The 15,644-nt window shown below is 46.2% G+C and overlaps 2 protein-coding genes and 1 pseudogene across 3 annotated transcripts in view; 1 reads left to right on the forward strand and 2 right to left on the reverse strand.

Annotated features, from left to right (window-relative positions):
* The window catches only part of LOC311112974 (chromodomain-helicase-DNA-binding protein 3-like), a 28,735-nt pseudogene extending 20,952 nt beyond the window's left edge, over positions 1 to 7,783 (reverse strand). Inside the window, exons 1-7 of the transcript in view lie at positions 7,618 to 7,783; positions 5,380 to 5,516; positions 4,986 to 5,165; positions 4,754 to 4,878; positions 4,162 to 4,451; positions 3,548 to 3,711; positions 2,433 to 2,460 (exon numbers count right to left, since the gene is read on the reverse strand). The product of the transcript in view is annotated as a chromodomain-helicase-DNA-binding protein 3-like (transcript). The remainder of the gene's footprint in view (positions 1 to 2,432; positions 2,461 to 3,547; positions 3,712 to 4,161; positions 4,452 to 4,753; positions 4,879 to 4,985; positions 5,166 to 5,379; positions 5,517 to 7,617) is intronic.
* Positions 7,784 to 9,207: 1,424 nt separating this feature from the next.
* Positions 9,208 to 11,677, reverse strand: cyb5d1 (cytochrome b5 domain containing 1; the record flags this gene model as incomplete). Its single annotated transcript, XM_084155852.1, has 4 exons — positions 9,208 to 9,510; positions 11,089 to 11,307; positions 11,412 to 11,488; positions 11,557 to 11,677. 4 exons carry the CDS (start codon positions 11,675 to 11,677, stop codon positions 9,280 to 9,282), a joined length of 648 nt encoding a protein of 215 aa, XP_084011978.1. The 3' UTR covers positions 9,208 to 9,279.
* A 463-nt stretch (positions 11,678 to 12,140) lies between these two features.
* LOC311112739 (N-alpha-acetyltransferase 38, NatC auxiliary subunit-like) lies at positions 12,141 to 15,203 on the forward strand. The gene is made up of 3 exons (XM_084155868.1): positions 12,141 to 12,236; positions 13,800 to 13,977; positions 14,304 to 15,203. The coding sequence occupies exons 1-3, from the start codon at positions 12,198 to 12,200 to the stop codon at positions 14,426 to 14,428; spliced, it is 342 nt and encodes a 113-aa protein (XP_084011994.1). The 5' UTR covers positions 12,141 to 12,197; the 3' UTR covers positions 14,429 to 15,203.
* The last annotated feature ends 441 nt before the right edge of the window (positions 15,204 to 15,644 follow it).

The raw sequence follows: 15,644 nt of genomic DNA on the forward strand, positions 1-15,644 counted from the left end.
GTACTCGAGAAGTGTTCTCCCTGTGTCATTGTGTTTTTCCAGTCAGAGTTAGTATTTTGTATTGTTTGCTGTCAGCCTGTTTTTTGGGGACCTATGTGCTCCTCATTTGTTTTCGTGTATAGTCCGTTGTTTTGTATCCTGGTTTTTGGACCACCAGTAAAGATCCTTGTTTCACCATCTCTGCCTACTGCCTACTGTCTATCCTGCACCACACCTGGGTCACACCTCACACCAACCCTTACAGAAAACTGAGCCAATATGGAGTATCATAGCGCATTGGCAGCGCAGGGAGCCATGATCAGCACGACCGCAGCCTGCAGCATATCATTGAGAATCTCCGCCAGCTGACGATCTCCGTGCAGAGCCGGGTGGACACCCGACCAGTCCCGGAAGCCGGTGGAGCGGAAGCCGCGTCTCCAGTCTTGCCTGCGACATCGCGGGAACCTCCGTAGAGGTGCGACAGACGTCCAGGGGGCTGCAGGGAATTCCTCACCCAGTGTTCCCTGGTGTTCAGCCTACAACACTCCTCCTTCCCGACGGAGCAGGGCCGGGTTGCCTACATTATCACTCAGTTGACTGGTAGGGCCCTTTCCCGGAACTCCTACCAATTCACCCGGGAGTTCCGCAAGGTGTTCGACATCTCTCGGGTGCTGTCGGGGCACGAGGCCGGGAGGCGGCTCACGGCTTGTCGGCAGGGTGACCGTTCGGTGGCAGACTACTCCGTGGAGTTCCGGAACCGGGCTCGAGAGGCAGGATGGGAGGAGGCCGCCCTGGTCGTCCTGTACGCGCAGGGGCTATCAGAGAAAATGAAGGACAAACTCTTCTTCAGAGAGCTGCCTGAGCAACTGGACGGCCTCGTTGACCTCTCTGTGCAGGTGGACAATCAGCGTCGTGAGAGGGCGTACGACAGAGGCATGACGCAAAGCTTGCCTCCCCGTCTCCCTATCAGCCCGGAGACACCTCAGGAGGAGGCTATGCAGCTGGGTGCGGCGCGCTTGTCCCGGATGGCGAGGCAGAGGCGTCTGCCCCAGGGACGTTGCCGGTACTGCGGAGAAGCCGGGAAAACGGGAGGGCTCGCTGGTATCGGGAGGGGTGCTAGCAGGCCGGAACCGAAACTCCAACTCCAGAGACACTTTTCTCCACGTCAGGATTCAGTGGGCACACGCTGCGCGTTGGGCACATGCACTGGTGGATTCTGGGGCCGCGGGAAACCTGATGGACGCGGGGCTGGCCCAAGGGTGGAGCATTCCGTTACTCTCTCTCTCTGAGCCGGTTCCGGTCATGGGCCTGGACGGCCGGCCATTGGTGTCGGGCTTCATCACCCGGCGCACTGTCCCCGTGCGTGTCCGGGTGGCGGGGGGGCTATGGGAGTATATCCAGTTTTTCATTGTGGACTCTCCGAAGTGTGCCCTCATCCTTGGGGACCCCTGGCTGGTCCCCCACAACCCCTGGATAGACTGGTCCACGGGGCGGCTCATCCTGGAGGGAGGCTCCGCCCCCGTCCTGTTCCGGTCGCCACTGACCACTCATTAGCCCAAACCACCATCCCAGACCACCTACCAGCCCTCACCTCTTCAGCAGGAGTATTGGGATCTGGGGGAGGGCTTTAGTAAGAGGTGTGCCAAGGGCCTACCTCCTCACAGGCCTGATGACTGCGCTATCGATCTCCTGCCGGGCGCCATGCCCACACGAAGGCGATGGCTTTCCTTGTCCCAGCCGGAGACAAGGAAAGACATCAGTTTCCGGATGGCTGCCCCAGTTTTGTGGGGAATTGATAGGCTGGTCAGAGCAGCGCTACAGCGGGAGCCCGATCCAGGCAGAGGTCCATCGGGTAGGATGAACGTACTCAAGGCTGCGCGCTCGCGACTGCTTCAGTGGGCGCACGTGTCCGACCTCACCAGTCATCCGAGGGGCGCCAGGACGTTGGAGTTCCTGCGTAGGAGGTTCTGGTGGCCATCTGCTGAGGGGGGTACGCGCGCCTTCGTAGCTGCTTGCCCGGTGTGCGCATGCACGAAGAGCTCACGTCAGCCCGCGGCAGGGCTGCTCCGACCCCTGCCATTCCCAAGCGCCCCTATTCCGTGAGCAAGAGAAGGAGGCGGCGGTCCCGTCGGGCCATTCAGAGTGGTCCGGCGAGTCAACCCAGTGACCTACGGCCTGCAACTTCCCCCCACCACGCGGGTCCATCCCACATTCCATGTGTCCCTCCTCAAGCCCATCACCACCTGTCCCTTGTCTCCCCCTCCTCGTCCTGTTCCCCCGCTGCACCTCGTCGGAGGGCAGCCGGCTTTTACAGTGGACCGGATCCTGGACTGCCGGTGGGTGGGGAGGGGTCTCCTATTTCTGGTGGACTGGGAAGGTTATGGGCCGGTGGAGCGGTCCGGGGTGCCCAGGTGGGACATTCTGGACCCAGGGCTGATACAGCATTCCGTCGCCTCCATCCGGAGGCTCCGAGGTGAACGGCTGCAGGGGGGGGGGGGGGGGGGGGGGAGTTCCAGAGTAACCCACTAGGTGTCATCCTCCGACAACCTTAGGCACCTCCTCACTCACAGTCGGGACTAATTATCTGCCTATTGGTGTCACCTGTGGCTATCTGATTCACCTGTGTATTTATGCCCTCCCTTCCCTGTGTCCCCTTGCTCATTTTTCTCTGCTAGTTCCTTGATGTCAAGTAGAATGTATCAGTGTCGGATCACGTGACGGAGTTACAGGTACTCGAGAAGTGTTCTCCCTGTGTCATTGTGTTTTTCCAGTCAGAGTTAGTATTTCGTATTGTTTGCTATTCGTATAGAATGCTATTTGGCCCTAAACAGAGAGTACACAGTGCCAGAATACCTGAACACTGTGACTGACCCAAACTTCAGGAAAGCTTTGACTATGTACAGACTTAGTGAGCATAGCCTTGCTATTGGCTCTTAAGAGAAGACAGGCTATGTGCACACTGCCCACAAAATGAGGTGGAAACTGAGTTGCACTTTCTAACTTCCTGCCAAATGTATGACCATATTAGAGACACATATTTCCCTCAGATTACACAGACCCACAAAGAATTCGAAAACAAATCCAATTTGGATAAACTCCCATATCTATTGGGTGAAATACCACAGCGTGCCATCACAGCAGCAAGATTTGTGATCAGTTGCCACAAGAAAAGGGCAACCAGTGAAGAACAAACACCATTGTAAATACAACCCATATTTATGTTTATTTATTTTCTCTTTTGTACTTTAACTATTTGCACATAATATGACATTTGAAATGTCTTTATTATTTTGGAACTTTTGTGAGTATAATGTTTACTGTTACTCTTTTTATTGTTTATTTTACTTTAGTTTAACTATTTCACTTGCTTTGGCAATGTAAACATATGTTTCCCATCCCAATAAAGCCTTTAAATTCAATTGAATTGAGAGAGAGAGAGAGAGCGAGAGAGAGAGAGAGGGAGAGGAGAGAAACACAGATCTGTCGACTCATACACCAGCATGCTCCTACATACATTGGCCTACACAGCACATCTATAGATCCAAATACACAGCATATTAATACTTACAGAGCTGCTCTTCTTCCTCTTGTTGCCTAGGGCCCCCAGTTTGATGCGTATGGGGGCCATCTTCTTGGCTTTAGCTACTGAAGCCGCTACTGCTGCTGCCACCGCCTTCTTCCTCTCAGCCAGAACACGTGGACTCTTACTGCGACTCTTCTTATACCCAGGGCCTGAGAAATAGGGACAGAGTGAAGTCAAGAATTGTACTAGTGCTCTAGCGCAGGGTTTTACAAACCTCTCCTCGGGGTCCTCAGACGTTTCACATATTTGTTGTAGCCCTAAACTGGCACACAAGATTAAATTAGTCGACTATCATCAAACCCTTGAGGTAGTGGGTTCGATCCCCGGGACCACCCATACACAAAAATGTATGCACGCATGACTGTAAGTCGCTTTGGATAAAAGCGTCTGCTAAATGGCATATTATTATTATTATTATTATTATTATATTATTGACGAATTGCATCAGGTGTGCCAGTTCAGGGCTACAACAAAAATGTGAAACGTCTGAGGGTCCAGACTACAATTTGTGACCAATTCCATTTAAATTCAATCAGTCCTTGCTACACATGCTACCCTCAACCACTTCACCACTCCACCCTTCTCTCTCATCCTCTGACCTTTGCCCTCTTTGGTCTTGGCCTTGCGGAGCGGGGGAGGCGGGGGTGGCGGCTGGGGGGGCGGCCGTGGGGGTTGGGGCTGCTTCCGGGGGGGAGGTGGCTCCGGGGATGGGGTTGCCGCGGAGACCTGCTCGGCGACGGCGATGGCGGCGGCGGCTGCTGCAGCTGCCACAGCTGCAGCACCGGAGCCCTTGAAGGGGTTGTTGGAGCTGAACTCCCTCCACTTGACCCCCAGGATGGTCATCATTTTAGACATGGGGATCTTAGGGTTCTTCTTGGCTATCATGGGCCTGGGTAGACGAAGAGGAAGGTGAGGAAGAGGAAGAGGGGAGAGGAAGAAGAGCTGAGTGTTTGATGTACAGAACAGTAATGACAGTTGATTTTGAACAGTGTGGCAAATAATCTTGAACTTGAAAATAAACTTGAACTATAAATTTTTGTTTCTGAGGGATTGTGAATTGAGGGAATTGTTCCACGGTTGGTAGTGAACTACAAAACTGAAATAAACAATAACTCATTGAGTCATCTCGCTGACAGTCAACACTTTGACAAAAGCTCAGCTGCCTCAATCTCTACAGCAGGCCAACTGTACCTCATGGACTGGCTGAAGGCTTTGTAGTTGGTGAGTGTGCGGTAATCATCTTCAGTGAATGTATGATCCACATCCTCCAGACCCCAGTCCTTAGCCAGCTGGGCCGACGTCTTCTGTTCTATTGGCTGCAGGAGAGAAACAACCAATCAGAGAGCTGGAAGACTTGAGCCATCAGAATGTGTAAAAAAACAACAAAAACAACAATAGCACTTTATTGTTGTGTTCTTCTTACCTTTGTTGTCTCCTCGTGCGTGCTGTCCCCATCGTCTTTTTTCTTCTTTTTGGTTTTCTTCTCCTTCTTCTCCTTGTGTTTCTTCTTCTTCTTTTTCTCGCCAGTGAAGTCACTGGCTGCGCTGTCTGAGTTCTCGCCATAATCTCTCTCTCGCTCCGAGTCTCTCTCTACATCACTTTCCTGAGAGGGGGAGAGGAGAAAAGAAGGGGAGAGAGGGAACGTGAGAAAGAGAGAAAGAGAGAGAACAGAAAAGAGAGGGTGAGGATGCTAAATCAATATGTAATGTCACAGATATATTTAAAAAAGGCTTCAATTAAGCAAATGAAATAGAATGAAGTGTCATCAGAATGTATGGCGGTAGATGGAGTTAAACCGTAATGATCGAGAAGCTTACAATCTTTTTCCGTTTTCTGGCTTTAACTGGTTTTCCTTCTTTCTCTTTCTCCTTCTTCTTTGTCTCCTTCTTCTTCTTGGGACCTCGTTTCTTCCTCCCTAGACTGTCCCTGTCTGATGCTTCCCTTTCTACCTCCACTGGGGATTGATGAGAGGAGAGGGGGATGAAAGAGAGAAAGAGAGAGATGTGATTAAATCATATTGACTATAATCATCTTTGAAGGCTTTGAATCATCGATCTAATCTCTTCTGAACACAATTAAGCACAACAAAAGCCTCTCACCAACACGCTGTCATGTGTGAGTTGACACCACGTGTCATAAGTGAGAGTATAGTGTCTTAACACGACCATCAAGCTTGACTGAATTGTGACAAGCTGAATTAGTTCCAGTCAGTGTGTTTGACTGATAAGTGGAATTGACAGCTGATTGGTATCAGTTGAGTGAAAACCAAATCCATAACTGACTTATGGACATATGTTAATGAATGCTTCATAACACACAAGAATGTTGTCCATGGTGGCATTGAAAATGTGAGGCTGAGACATATGAAAGTAAGGTCTTATGTAGGCTACATGTTGCACAGTGCTTTAGGGCTTCTAAAACGTTATGTCCATGGCAATATGTTTTTCCCGCAATAATGAATTGGGAAAATAAAATCCAATCAAACATGTAATAGATTTATTTAGAAGCCACAACATCCCACGTTTTGAGGATCACTGAGTGATAATGAGCCATTCATCCCTTTATTCAAGTTTTTCCCCGGGCAAAAAGTGAGACAGCACCCTATTGGAGAGTGAGAGAGAGAGAAGCCTATGCTTTGTCAGGGGGATGAAGAGAAGGGGAAAAAACATCACAAAAAATCTATCGCTTGCGGCCGCCATTGCACTTGGTAGAAATTAGTTCGATTTTATGGTATGTCTTTGTTGGTAGAGCTACAACACGCAGCGCGTGCCCAGACAAGGTCTCCGCATATTTCTGCTGCACAGTGCAGCCAGGGGCGGCATTAGCACTCACTCGGGGCTCGGTGATTCTGAGGCCGCAAGCTAGTTTGTCTCAATCGGATTAACTGAAACGACTCCCTACCCTACTTCCCCGCAATTAATTCCCACACCTCGGTCCCGAACACAACAGCAACAACAGCAACAACCGCTGGCGCAGGTCGCAGGGGGGGAAGCGCACTAATTGATACGCGGCGCGCGCTTTGTCTCGAGACAGACGACATAGTTTAGCCTACTAGTTCACACTGATGCTAAAAGAGCCCTTGTTGAATATCCCAAAATCATGACATGCAATATCTGATGTCACTATTTAATACATACAAATTAATTTAATTGTATTAATTAAATTGAACTGTAAAATAATGTAAACATTTTCTTTGGTGTGCAGGAACCAGGTAGCCCTAATCTGAAGTCCCTCAAAAATAAATTTAGGAGAAAAATAAGATGTCTGTTGATAGTGTTTTGCACATGACATTGTAGGCAAGTCCTTTATTTTATGAGGCTTTACAGTATATTTTCTAGTCATTGTTTATTATAGGCCTACGTGTTACATGTGTTAGTCTGCTATGACATCGAAAAGAGAGTAGGAACAAAAGCCCTGTAGGCGACACATAACGGTTCTATTCAGAACTTGGAGTAGAGTGTCAGTGTCCTATCATGAACCGTCCCTGTCAGTATGACAGTGGAGACCGTCATGGGGTAGGGGCAAGTTTATTTACACTCCATCATCCAGCACTCACTCCATCATCCGGTTTTAACGCTCACGCCTCGGGAACAGACATCACAGCACTATTCTAAAGACCACTATCAGAAAGCTTATTGCTGGGGAGTCCATGTTTTCTGCCAGTAATGTCGTGAGCTGTACACTTCACATCGACCTATTAATATTGAGATATTATTTACTATGAATATGGCAGCATTGTCAGGATGAAAAGCAACGTCGAGGAGGATCAACTTTGTGAAATTGTATATGGGATAAAAACGAAAAGAGCGGTCTCAAGTTGGTCTAGAAGTTTGAATCTTCAACTCTTTCTATTTCAAAGCTGCGCTATCCCTTGGAGTAACGGGGGCGCAAATAATTATATTGCAGGAACAGATAACTATTGAGATGAGCGGCACAGGGTGTCCTGGCGTACTTTTTTCCAAATGTGGCGTATGTGTTTCTATTTTGTGTGCGCGCTCCCGAGTCTTTCGCCAGTGTCTGTCTACTTTAGCCTACTGTAGCCTACTATAGCCTACCTGGCGCGGCTAGTGTTGCAGTTTCTCGAGGCGCCGCCGGCGAGTTTATGTCGCTTGCGTTCTCGTCTAGATCTCCGTGGTCCTCGTCTTCTTCATCAAAATCTCCTCCCTTGGAATTAACCAACATGCCCTGGTCTTCCTCACAGGACCGGAGAGGAGAGGACATTATATTCCTGTCATCGGCTCCGTCCTCGAAATCAGAAATCCTCTGGAATTATGATATTTATTTAATATTCAAATCGACACCAGAAAAAAGTGGGGGCCGTTTTGGAATATTTTACACTACAAGGCAGGGAAACAAAGATGGCCGCTCTTATATTTATTTTTTAACAACCCCCCCAATAAGAAAAATCCCCTTACATAAAAAATGGCTGACTATATTATTGCAGAACGCCCCCCCCCCCTCCTCCTTTCTCTCTCTCCTGTCTCTCTGCCTCTCTCCGCGCACCCCTCCCTCCTCAAAAACCATTCACATTGTTACAAGAAAGGGGGTATTTGACTGCTTGTAATGTTACTGCCCCCCCTCCCCCGCCCATGATCAGACATGCCAGCTAACTGTCTCAAGCTCACACGCAACAAAACTCTCCCTTTCTACACTGCAGAACGCAATACAAATCTATCAAATATGGCCACATTAATATTCTTAAAGGCCCCCACCATGGTATAAAATGAAACGTGTGTGTGTGTGTGTGTGTGTGTGAGAGAGAGAGAGAGAGTCGGGGAGGTAGTTTGAGAGTGGGGGGGTTGGGAAAATCTGCCGCAGCCATGCCCAGATTTACATCAGATTGGATTGCTTAAAAATTAACCACTTGTGGTAGGGATAAAAATCAATGCAATATGCAAACTGGCATTTTTTTCAACTGGAGATTATTTGATATTAAGAATAGAAATCGAATATATTATTTTCAACATTCTGAAAGCATTAAAATGAAAGAGGATACATTTTAAAAGAATCTTGCACACTTTCACTAGAGTCCTTTTGATATGGGTGGCAGTAAGGCCATGGGAACCTCTAGTAGTCAGACAGTGGTTGGTCTCCCTTCAGGCAGCTCAGCTTTGACAAAGGGGTCTATGGTCAGACATGCATACAGTATGCACATTTTACAGTAAGAATGTGTGTATAGTTGTGAATAATGATAAGTAGCCTAGATATTGATAACAATTACATGTCACTGATTAATAGAAATAAGGGTAACATTATATTATATATCAGACTGACTAAACCTGATATTGCTACTGTTATAGTAGATTTGGTTTCCTGCACATCCTGTACAACAGGACATCTTAACCCAGCAGAGCCACAAAGGAGCTGTTGAATATCACATAAACAATTACCATGGTTACCATGCCATTTTATGTAAAATGTTGGCAGACTATTGTTAATTTATTAATTTAAATAGGCCTATTGTAAAGATGCAAGATGCTTTGACGGAATGACAAAAGGATGACACTGGGATAGAATGACAAGGAAAGGAACAGATTAATTGTGAGGTTACCAGTTCAAGTCCTTTTTGGGTTAAATTGGCTATAATAAAATTGCTACAACAATATCATAACACAAACAAATAACACATACAGGAAATGTATTTTGTGAGTCAACATTTTAATAGATTGTCTGCTCATATTGCTCACCACCATTTTCTGACATCCTTACATATGGGGTCAAAGTTCAGTGAGGTCGTCGTTGAAGTATAGGCAGATGGACTGGGAGAAGAGGTCGCGGTCCATGCGTCTGTTGTAGAAGTCCTCGTCCTCGTCGGGGATGCCGTTCTCCTCCAGCGTTTTGCTCATGTCCAGGTTGACACAGTTGTGCTTCCAGGTGTAGCTGGCGGCGTGAGAGTTGTAGTGGAGGTACCGCTGGAGAATCTCATTCAGGTTCTCCTCGGAACACACCTGGGGAAGGAGAGAGAGAGGAGGGAGGAGTTGCTGTTTTTTCTTCTTTTACTTTTCCAACACATGTACAGTAGTTCCCGACTTCTGCAGCTGAAATCTGTTGCAGCAGTTTTAGATCTATAGGTATGATATGGTATGATCAGTCATTGTCATCAGCCATTGTATTTTAATAGTAAGAAGATTTGAGTATTTTTCCATTTAAAAAAAACTATATTTTCATTGTTTCTTCCCATGAAACTCATTCTGTTTTGCAACAGGTGGTTAAACCACTCTAGCTTGGCTTCCAGGAGCCAACAAAAAAATAAGAAAATAATTTGTTTATGCAGGGTCCAATGGGCACACTTGCCAAGAACCACTAGAGAGAAAGTGAGCAGGAGTGAGAAGGCAGGGAGAAAGAGAAAGGAGGAGAGATTGAGTGTGAGGTAGAGAAATATAGCGTGAGTATGTGTGTGAGAGAAGGAAATAGAGAATTTGTGTGTGGCGTGTGCCTGAGTGTGTGTGACTGTATCAGAGAGAGAGAGCATGTGTCTGACTGTGTGAGTGGCCCGTGGAGCACCCACACTAAGCTTCTGGCCCAGTAGAAGACTACTAGTGCCAGCTGGGGCGTGTTGGCGGGAAAGCCTGCTCTCCCACCACGCTGGAGAGGAGAGGCGTGCTCTGCTGTGGGTGTGAGTGTGTTGTGTTGTGTTGTGTTGTGTTGTGTGTGTGTGAGTGTGTGTGTGTGAGGGCTGCGGGGGGAATGAGCCAACCAAGCCAGGACTCGCTCACAAACCCCCCCAGGGCTTGACAGTGACACGCTGCACTACCGTTCTACTCACTCCCCCCCGCAGTGTCCCTTTGGAAGCTAGTCACATACAGGCCAGGGCTCCCTAGAGTGCTGTGTGGTAACCCATATTTTATGTAGCCAGTGACACACAGAGTAAGGGAGACACAGCACCTGTGCTCCAGACAGTGATATTACACTGTGTGTGTGAAACAGTGCCAGCTGAATGGACACACTCCTAATAGACTGCTACTGTGATACGCTGAAAATGCTTTGCTGATAAGGCAGTTGAGGGAGAGGTAGGAGGATAAGGCTTGAACAGCTACAATAGTATGCATGATGGTTATGTATAAATGGTGCATGTATGCATGAAAGTGACATGTATGTGTGCAGAATGATGTCAGTATGTTGTGTGCATATCTATAGCATATGTATAATACATGAATTCAGCATTTATGATACCTATGTATGGCACTAGCCTCGCTTGCCAGGGGATGGTGTCTGGCTATGTGAGATTAGTATTAGTAGTCGGGCGGCAGGTAGCTTAGCGGTTAAGAGCGTTGTGCCGGTAACCGAAAGGTCGCTGGTTCTAATCCCCGAGCCGACTAGGTGAAAAATCTGTCGATGTGCCCTTGAGCAAGGCACTTAACCCTAATTGCTCCTGTAAGTCGCTCTGGATAAGAGCGTCTGCTAAATGACTAAAATGTAAAATGTAAATGTAGTATGATAACACATGTATACATGTGTCATGTACACATGTAGCCTCTCATGATCTATGCATGACATTCTCCCTGATCAGAATAAGGATGACTTACCTCCAGACCCTGCTCCTGGGATGTGAGGGTGTTGATGATGCGGATCCACCTGGTCTTGACAGAAAGTAGTCCCACCTCATATTGCGTATCCCTCCACCAGGGTCGCCCAAAGTCATTGGTCCAGTCAGTACGAGGGCAGGGAGGCGGCACGTGCACAAAGCGCCCCCTAGGGGTGTAGTATTTCATACAGCCAGATAGTGGGTCGATGTGGGTCAGAATCTGAAAATACAAATGGGGAATTAGCCTACTCATCATCAATATAATGAAAAAGAAAGACAAATATGCTACATTCTTGATAGACGTCTGATTATTTTCTCACTCACATCTTTTGTCTTTGGGTCAAACCAGTGACTGATGTCCTTTCCTGCACACTCAATGATAGGTTTCAGAAGTACATCCCCTGAAAAACAGTTGTGTAATTTAGTAAACTATTATAACCTAATAGCCTATTTACATTCGACAACTTACCTTTAAATTCATTCACCAACGGTGTCAAGTCGTACACCTTGCCCAGGTATGACACCCACAAGTCGCCAAGGGTGTTATGAAGGGACACCTCGTTTGGAGTGAAATACTTTGGTGGCCGCATTTGTATTAATTCCGCAACTTTACCAAATGTATGTAGAGCTATAAAAGGTAATGTAAAATGTAACAACTGAGCATATGTCAGAGATATAAAAAGTAACTTATCTTGTTTATGTGCAAGCTAACTCGCTATTGTATCAACAAGTGTACACACGAACAGCTTGAGCTCCGTTACTGTGGTAACCACGGAACGGAAGCGTCTGGTAAAGACAGCGCGACACTGAAATCAGCTTTGCTGCATCTCACGAGCGTTGCACAGTCCATAAATCATAAGACACACATTTGACCAATTTTATTATAGAATTAGGAATTACAATACTTACCAATTTAATAGGATCTCTATTAATTGAATGCTCCATTAAATGCTCCAAAACCAAATAGGTGCAAAGTTTTACCAAACCTCTGGCTTTACCTACCTACATTGCATACTACGATACCCACAATGCATCGTATTCCCTAACAAATTTCCGGCTGTACGTCAGTGAAATAATTCCGCAAGAAAAATACGATCAAGAAAGGGTGGAATGGCAACAATGATTGAAGAAAATGGTCCATCAACTCATGTAGGGGTGATATACATTTAATATTGTCGTATTTTACACACTTATAATACATAGTATTCACTTTGCCAAACTGAAAGGAGAGCGTGCATAGCTGATCCATACATTTCGTGGGCAAGTTGGATCCATTAGCTAGCTAAGCTAAAACTAGCCCAAGATGTACTCTTAAGGAGCCTACCGTTAACATTACTCCTTAAGGTCCGTATGTTTTTTTTCAGAGATAGACTGGCTCTGGCAGCCAAAATAGACAAATACTCCATCTAAACGTCAATCGATTCTCAATTGCGATACGGTTCTAGAAACATAAAGCCCTTTACTTTCATATCACATCAAAATAATTTCACAAATGCAAAATATACTATTACTGTACACCACAGGAGGTTGCTGCGGGGAGGACGGCTCATAATAATGTCCCGAACGGAGTAAATGGAATGGCATCAAACACATAAAAACTATGTTTGATGTAGTTGATACTATTCCACTAATTCCACTCCAGCCATTACCACGAGCCCGTCCTCCCCAATTAAAGCGCAACATCCTCCTGTGCTGTACACTGTTTTAACCGGCTTTATCACAGTTGCAGCCAACAGTATTTTTCAGTGACAATACATTTCTGGCGGCCTTCTAACATTACACACAGGTGTTAAGAGCATGCTAGATAGCTAATTAACGCAGGTGGTCCCTCTGTCTTCCGTAAACACCTGCTGTAACATGGATGTATGGCCGTCTGGGAACCCTATAAAAGTGTGTATCAATGTAACTTTATTTTTGCTGATCTGAAACATAAAGTCCTTATGCTTCCAAAACCGTACCGCAAGCGATGCGTGTTAATGTTCAGACCGAGTGTCGGGGCTCTTAACAAAACTCCCCCATACAGAAGACGCCTTATGTGTAATGGAACTGAGAGTCATGATCAAGGGTTAACGTAGCCAGCTAGCATTATTTGTCTCTGTCTACAAGCTACAGTACCATTACCACTAATAGTACGACCAGAAACATCTGTTAAAATAAACGAATGGAATGCTTTTGCATTTCTTAGAGGGTGCAGTTCAATAGTCTAAAGTAGCTTCCTTTCCGACCTTAGCTCTAATCTAGCCTTAACGGCCATTATTCATATGTACAGGTAAATGCGCCTTCTTCAACGCCCTGGCATCTTTCCATTTCCTTTAGAGGATTTCTCTGATTTTGTCTATTGACTGGCTTCAATATACTTTCGTTACCAAAGTAAAGGTGTTGCTATAGTGCTGACAAACTTTTCTCTGTATGCACAAGTCGTCGTCTCTCCAAAAGACAAATAAGCTACTTTTGAGCATTATATTTACCATCAAACTAGCTCTGGTCCAAGCGCATGCGTCACTACGATATGCGTGCACATCCGATGCATGCGCATGGACCAGAGCTAGGTAAATAAAGTGTTCGAAAGTCGTGTCTCCTTGTCAACCTTGCCAAGGGGAAGTTTGACAAGCATAGGCTACAAAGAGAGCAAGCCACTTTAGACGGTTGAGATGCACCCAGTATCACCATTATGCTTCCTTTACAATTATAGTCCTATCATCTAATTTCTAGGGGCAGGGGGAACTGTCATCTTACTCCTCCAGAGCGCGTCAAAAGCTGGAGAGCCTGCTGAACAAAAACATGAGAATCAGAATGACTGATGGACGGACACTGGTGGGACTGTTCCTGTGCACAGACAGAGACTGCAACGTCATCCTGGGGTCCGCTCAGGAGTTCCTCAAATCCTCAGGTAACTAAAGTACATATTAGGCCCAGCCCACATACTCTAGTAAGCTCACTGCTCCTCACCCCAGTTCCTGCAGAGCAGTGGGTGCTGGGTTTTGTCCAAACCCAGCACTAACAAACCCGATTCAGCTAGTGAATGTATTGTTTAGTTTATTTGCTGTAAAAACCTTATAGCTCTCCGGGACCGGGAGTGAACACTACTCTAGCTTCCCCACATGATATGCATATTCTGCTTTGTAACAGTGTAACATGGCCGTTAATACACTGTGTACTGTGTACATGTTCATTTTTAAAATGTATTTTGTGTGTGTCTTACTTGTTCTGCATCAGACTCCTTCTCCCAGGGTGAGCCCAGAGTGCTGGGGTTAGCCATGATTCCCGGTCACCACGTGGTCTCTATCGAGGTGGAGTCAGACAGCCTGGCCGACACACAGGGGTTCGGGTCCAGCCACTGAGGAACAAGATCAGCTCGCCCAAAGCTGGAGGAGACTAGCTAGCATCCTGGCTAGCCAGGTCTATGTCTCAGCAGCCTAGAAGATGTTACAGTACAGACTTGAAATTGAGAATTCAATCAAAGGAGAATTCCAGATGCAGCTGATCTCTGGTGCCAGTGTATTTGGTTTAGCAGGCAGCCATGGTGTGTGAGATCTAACCTGGCACGCCCAGTGACATTATAGTGTGTGTGTGAAGTTGATATACTGAGTACAACAGATGTTTGTTCAAGGAGGGGCATGTACTGAGCCAGGCTGTACAGTATAAATGTGTTTGTGTGGAACCGCTGTTTAAAATGCAAAGTGTATGCAATATGGATAAATGTTTTCCTAATACATTTCAGTATCTAAACCTCTGTCTGATCTGTTAATGAGGAATGATACAGACTGTCCTTATATACTGGTAGTGCAGCAGTTACAGATGGTCCAGAGCATGACTAGCTAAAGTGCATGACTTACTCGACTTAAACCCTAGTCTCCTATTAGCAGCATAGGCCATTGACAAACGTCCTCCATCTCACTCCTTTCGGGGCAAGTCTTTCCAGGTCACACCAGTTGAGGCCACCTGTTAAAGTGCACGTGTTACTAGGAAAATATGTTCAGTACGAGAGTTACATGATGACACATGATTGCAAAAGTTTGCCATTATTTCTTGGTAATGTGTATTTGTCGTATCAATATTTGCCCATGTTGTGGGGTTTGCGAAGCAAAAGCCCCCACTTAAATCTTCGACAAACGTATTATTCTTATTATTCTTTAGCACTCAACTCCTTTTACACCATTTAAGCTAGAAACGCCATTCAAACTTAAAACGTGTAGACTGGTCTGGGTAGAGTTGCTCGTATTCAACTTTTTATACTTGATGATGTCACAATGAGATTTAGAAAGTTGAAAAAAGTCCCACGAAAGTGAACGAAGTAGACCATCTTCGAAAGTGAACGAAGTAGACCATCTTCGAAAGTGAACGAAGTAGACCATCTTCGAAAGTGAACGAAGTAGACCATCTTCGAAAGTGAACGAAGTAGACCATCTTCGAAAGTGAACGAAGTAGACCATCTTCGAAAGTGAAAGAAGTAGACCATCTTCGTTCATTTTCGTGGGACTTTTTTCAACTTTCTAAATCTCCTCATTGTGACATCATCACTTCCAACATTCCATTCACTGTAAATGTAACAATGGA

Source organism: Coregonus lavaretus (assembly GCF_964263955.1).
Source record: "Coregonus lavaretus genome assembly, chromosome: 39".
Taxonomy (NCBI): domain Eukaryota; kingdom Metazoa; phylum Chordata; class Actinopteri; order Salmoniformes; family Salmonidae; genus Coregonus; species Coregonus lavaretus.

Bases quoted from the DNA above. Each gene is read 5' to 3' on its own strand.
- LOC311112739 (XM_084155868.1), top strand. From the start codon at position 12,198: ATGGCAACAATGATTGAAGAAAATGGTCCATCAACTCAT. The intron at 12,237-13,799 runs GTAGGGGTGATA...TCTAATTTCTAG, and splicing joins AAAATGGTCCATCAACTCAT to GGGCAGGGGGAACTGTCATC. The intron at 13,978-14,303 runs GTAACTAAAGTA...GTTCTGCATCAG, and splicing joins GGAGTTCCTCAAATCCTCAG to ACTCCTTCTCCCAGGGTGAG.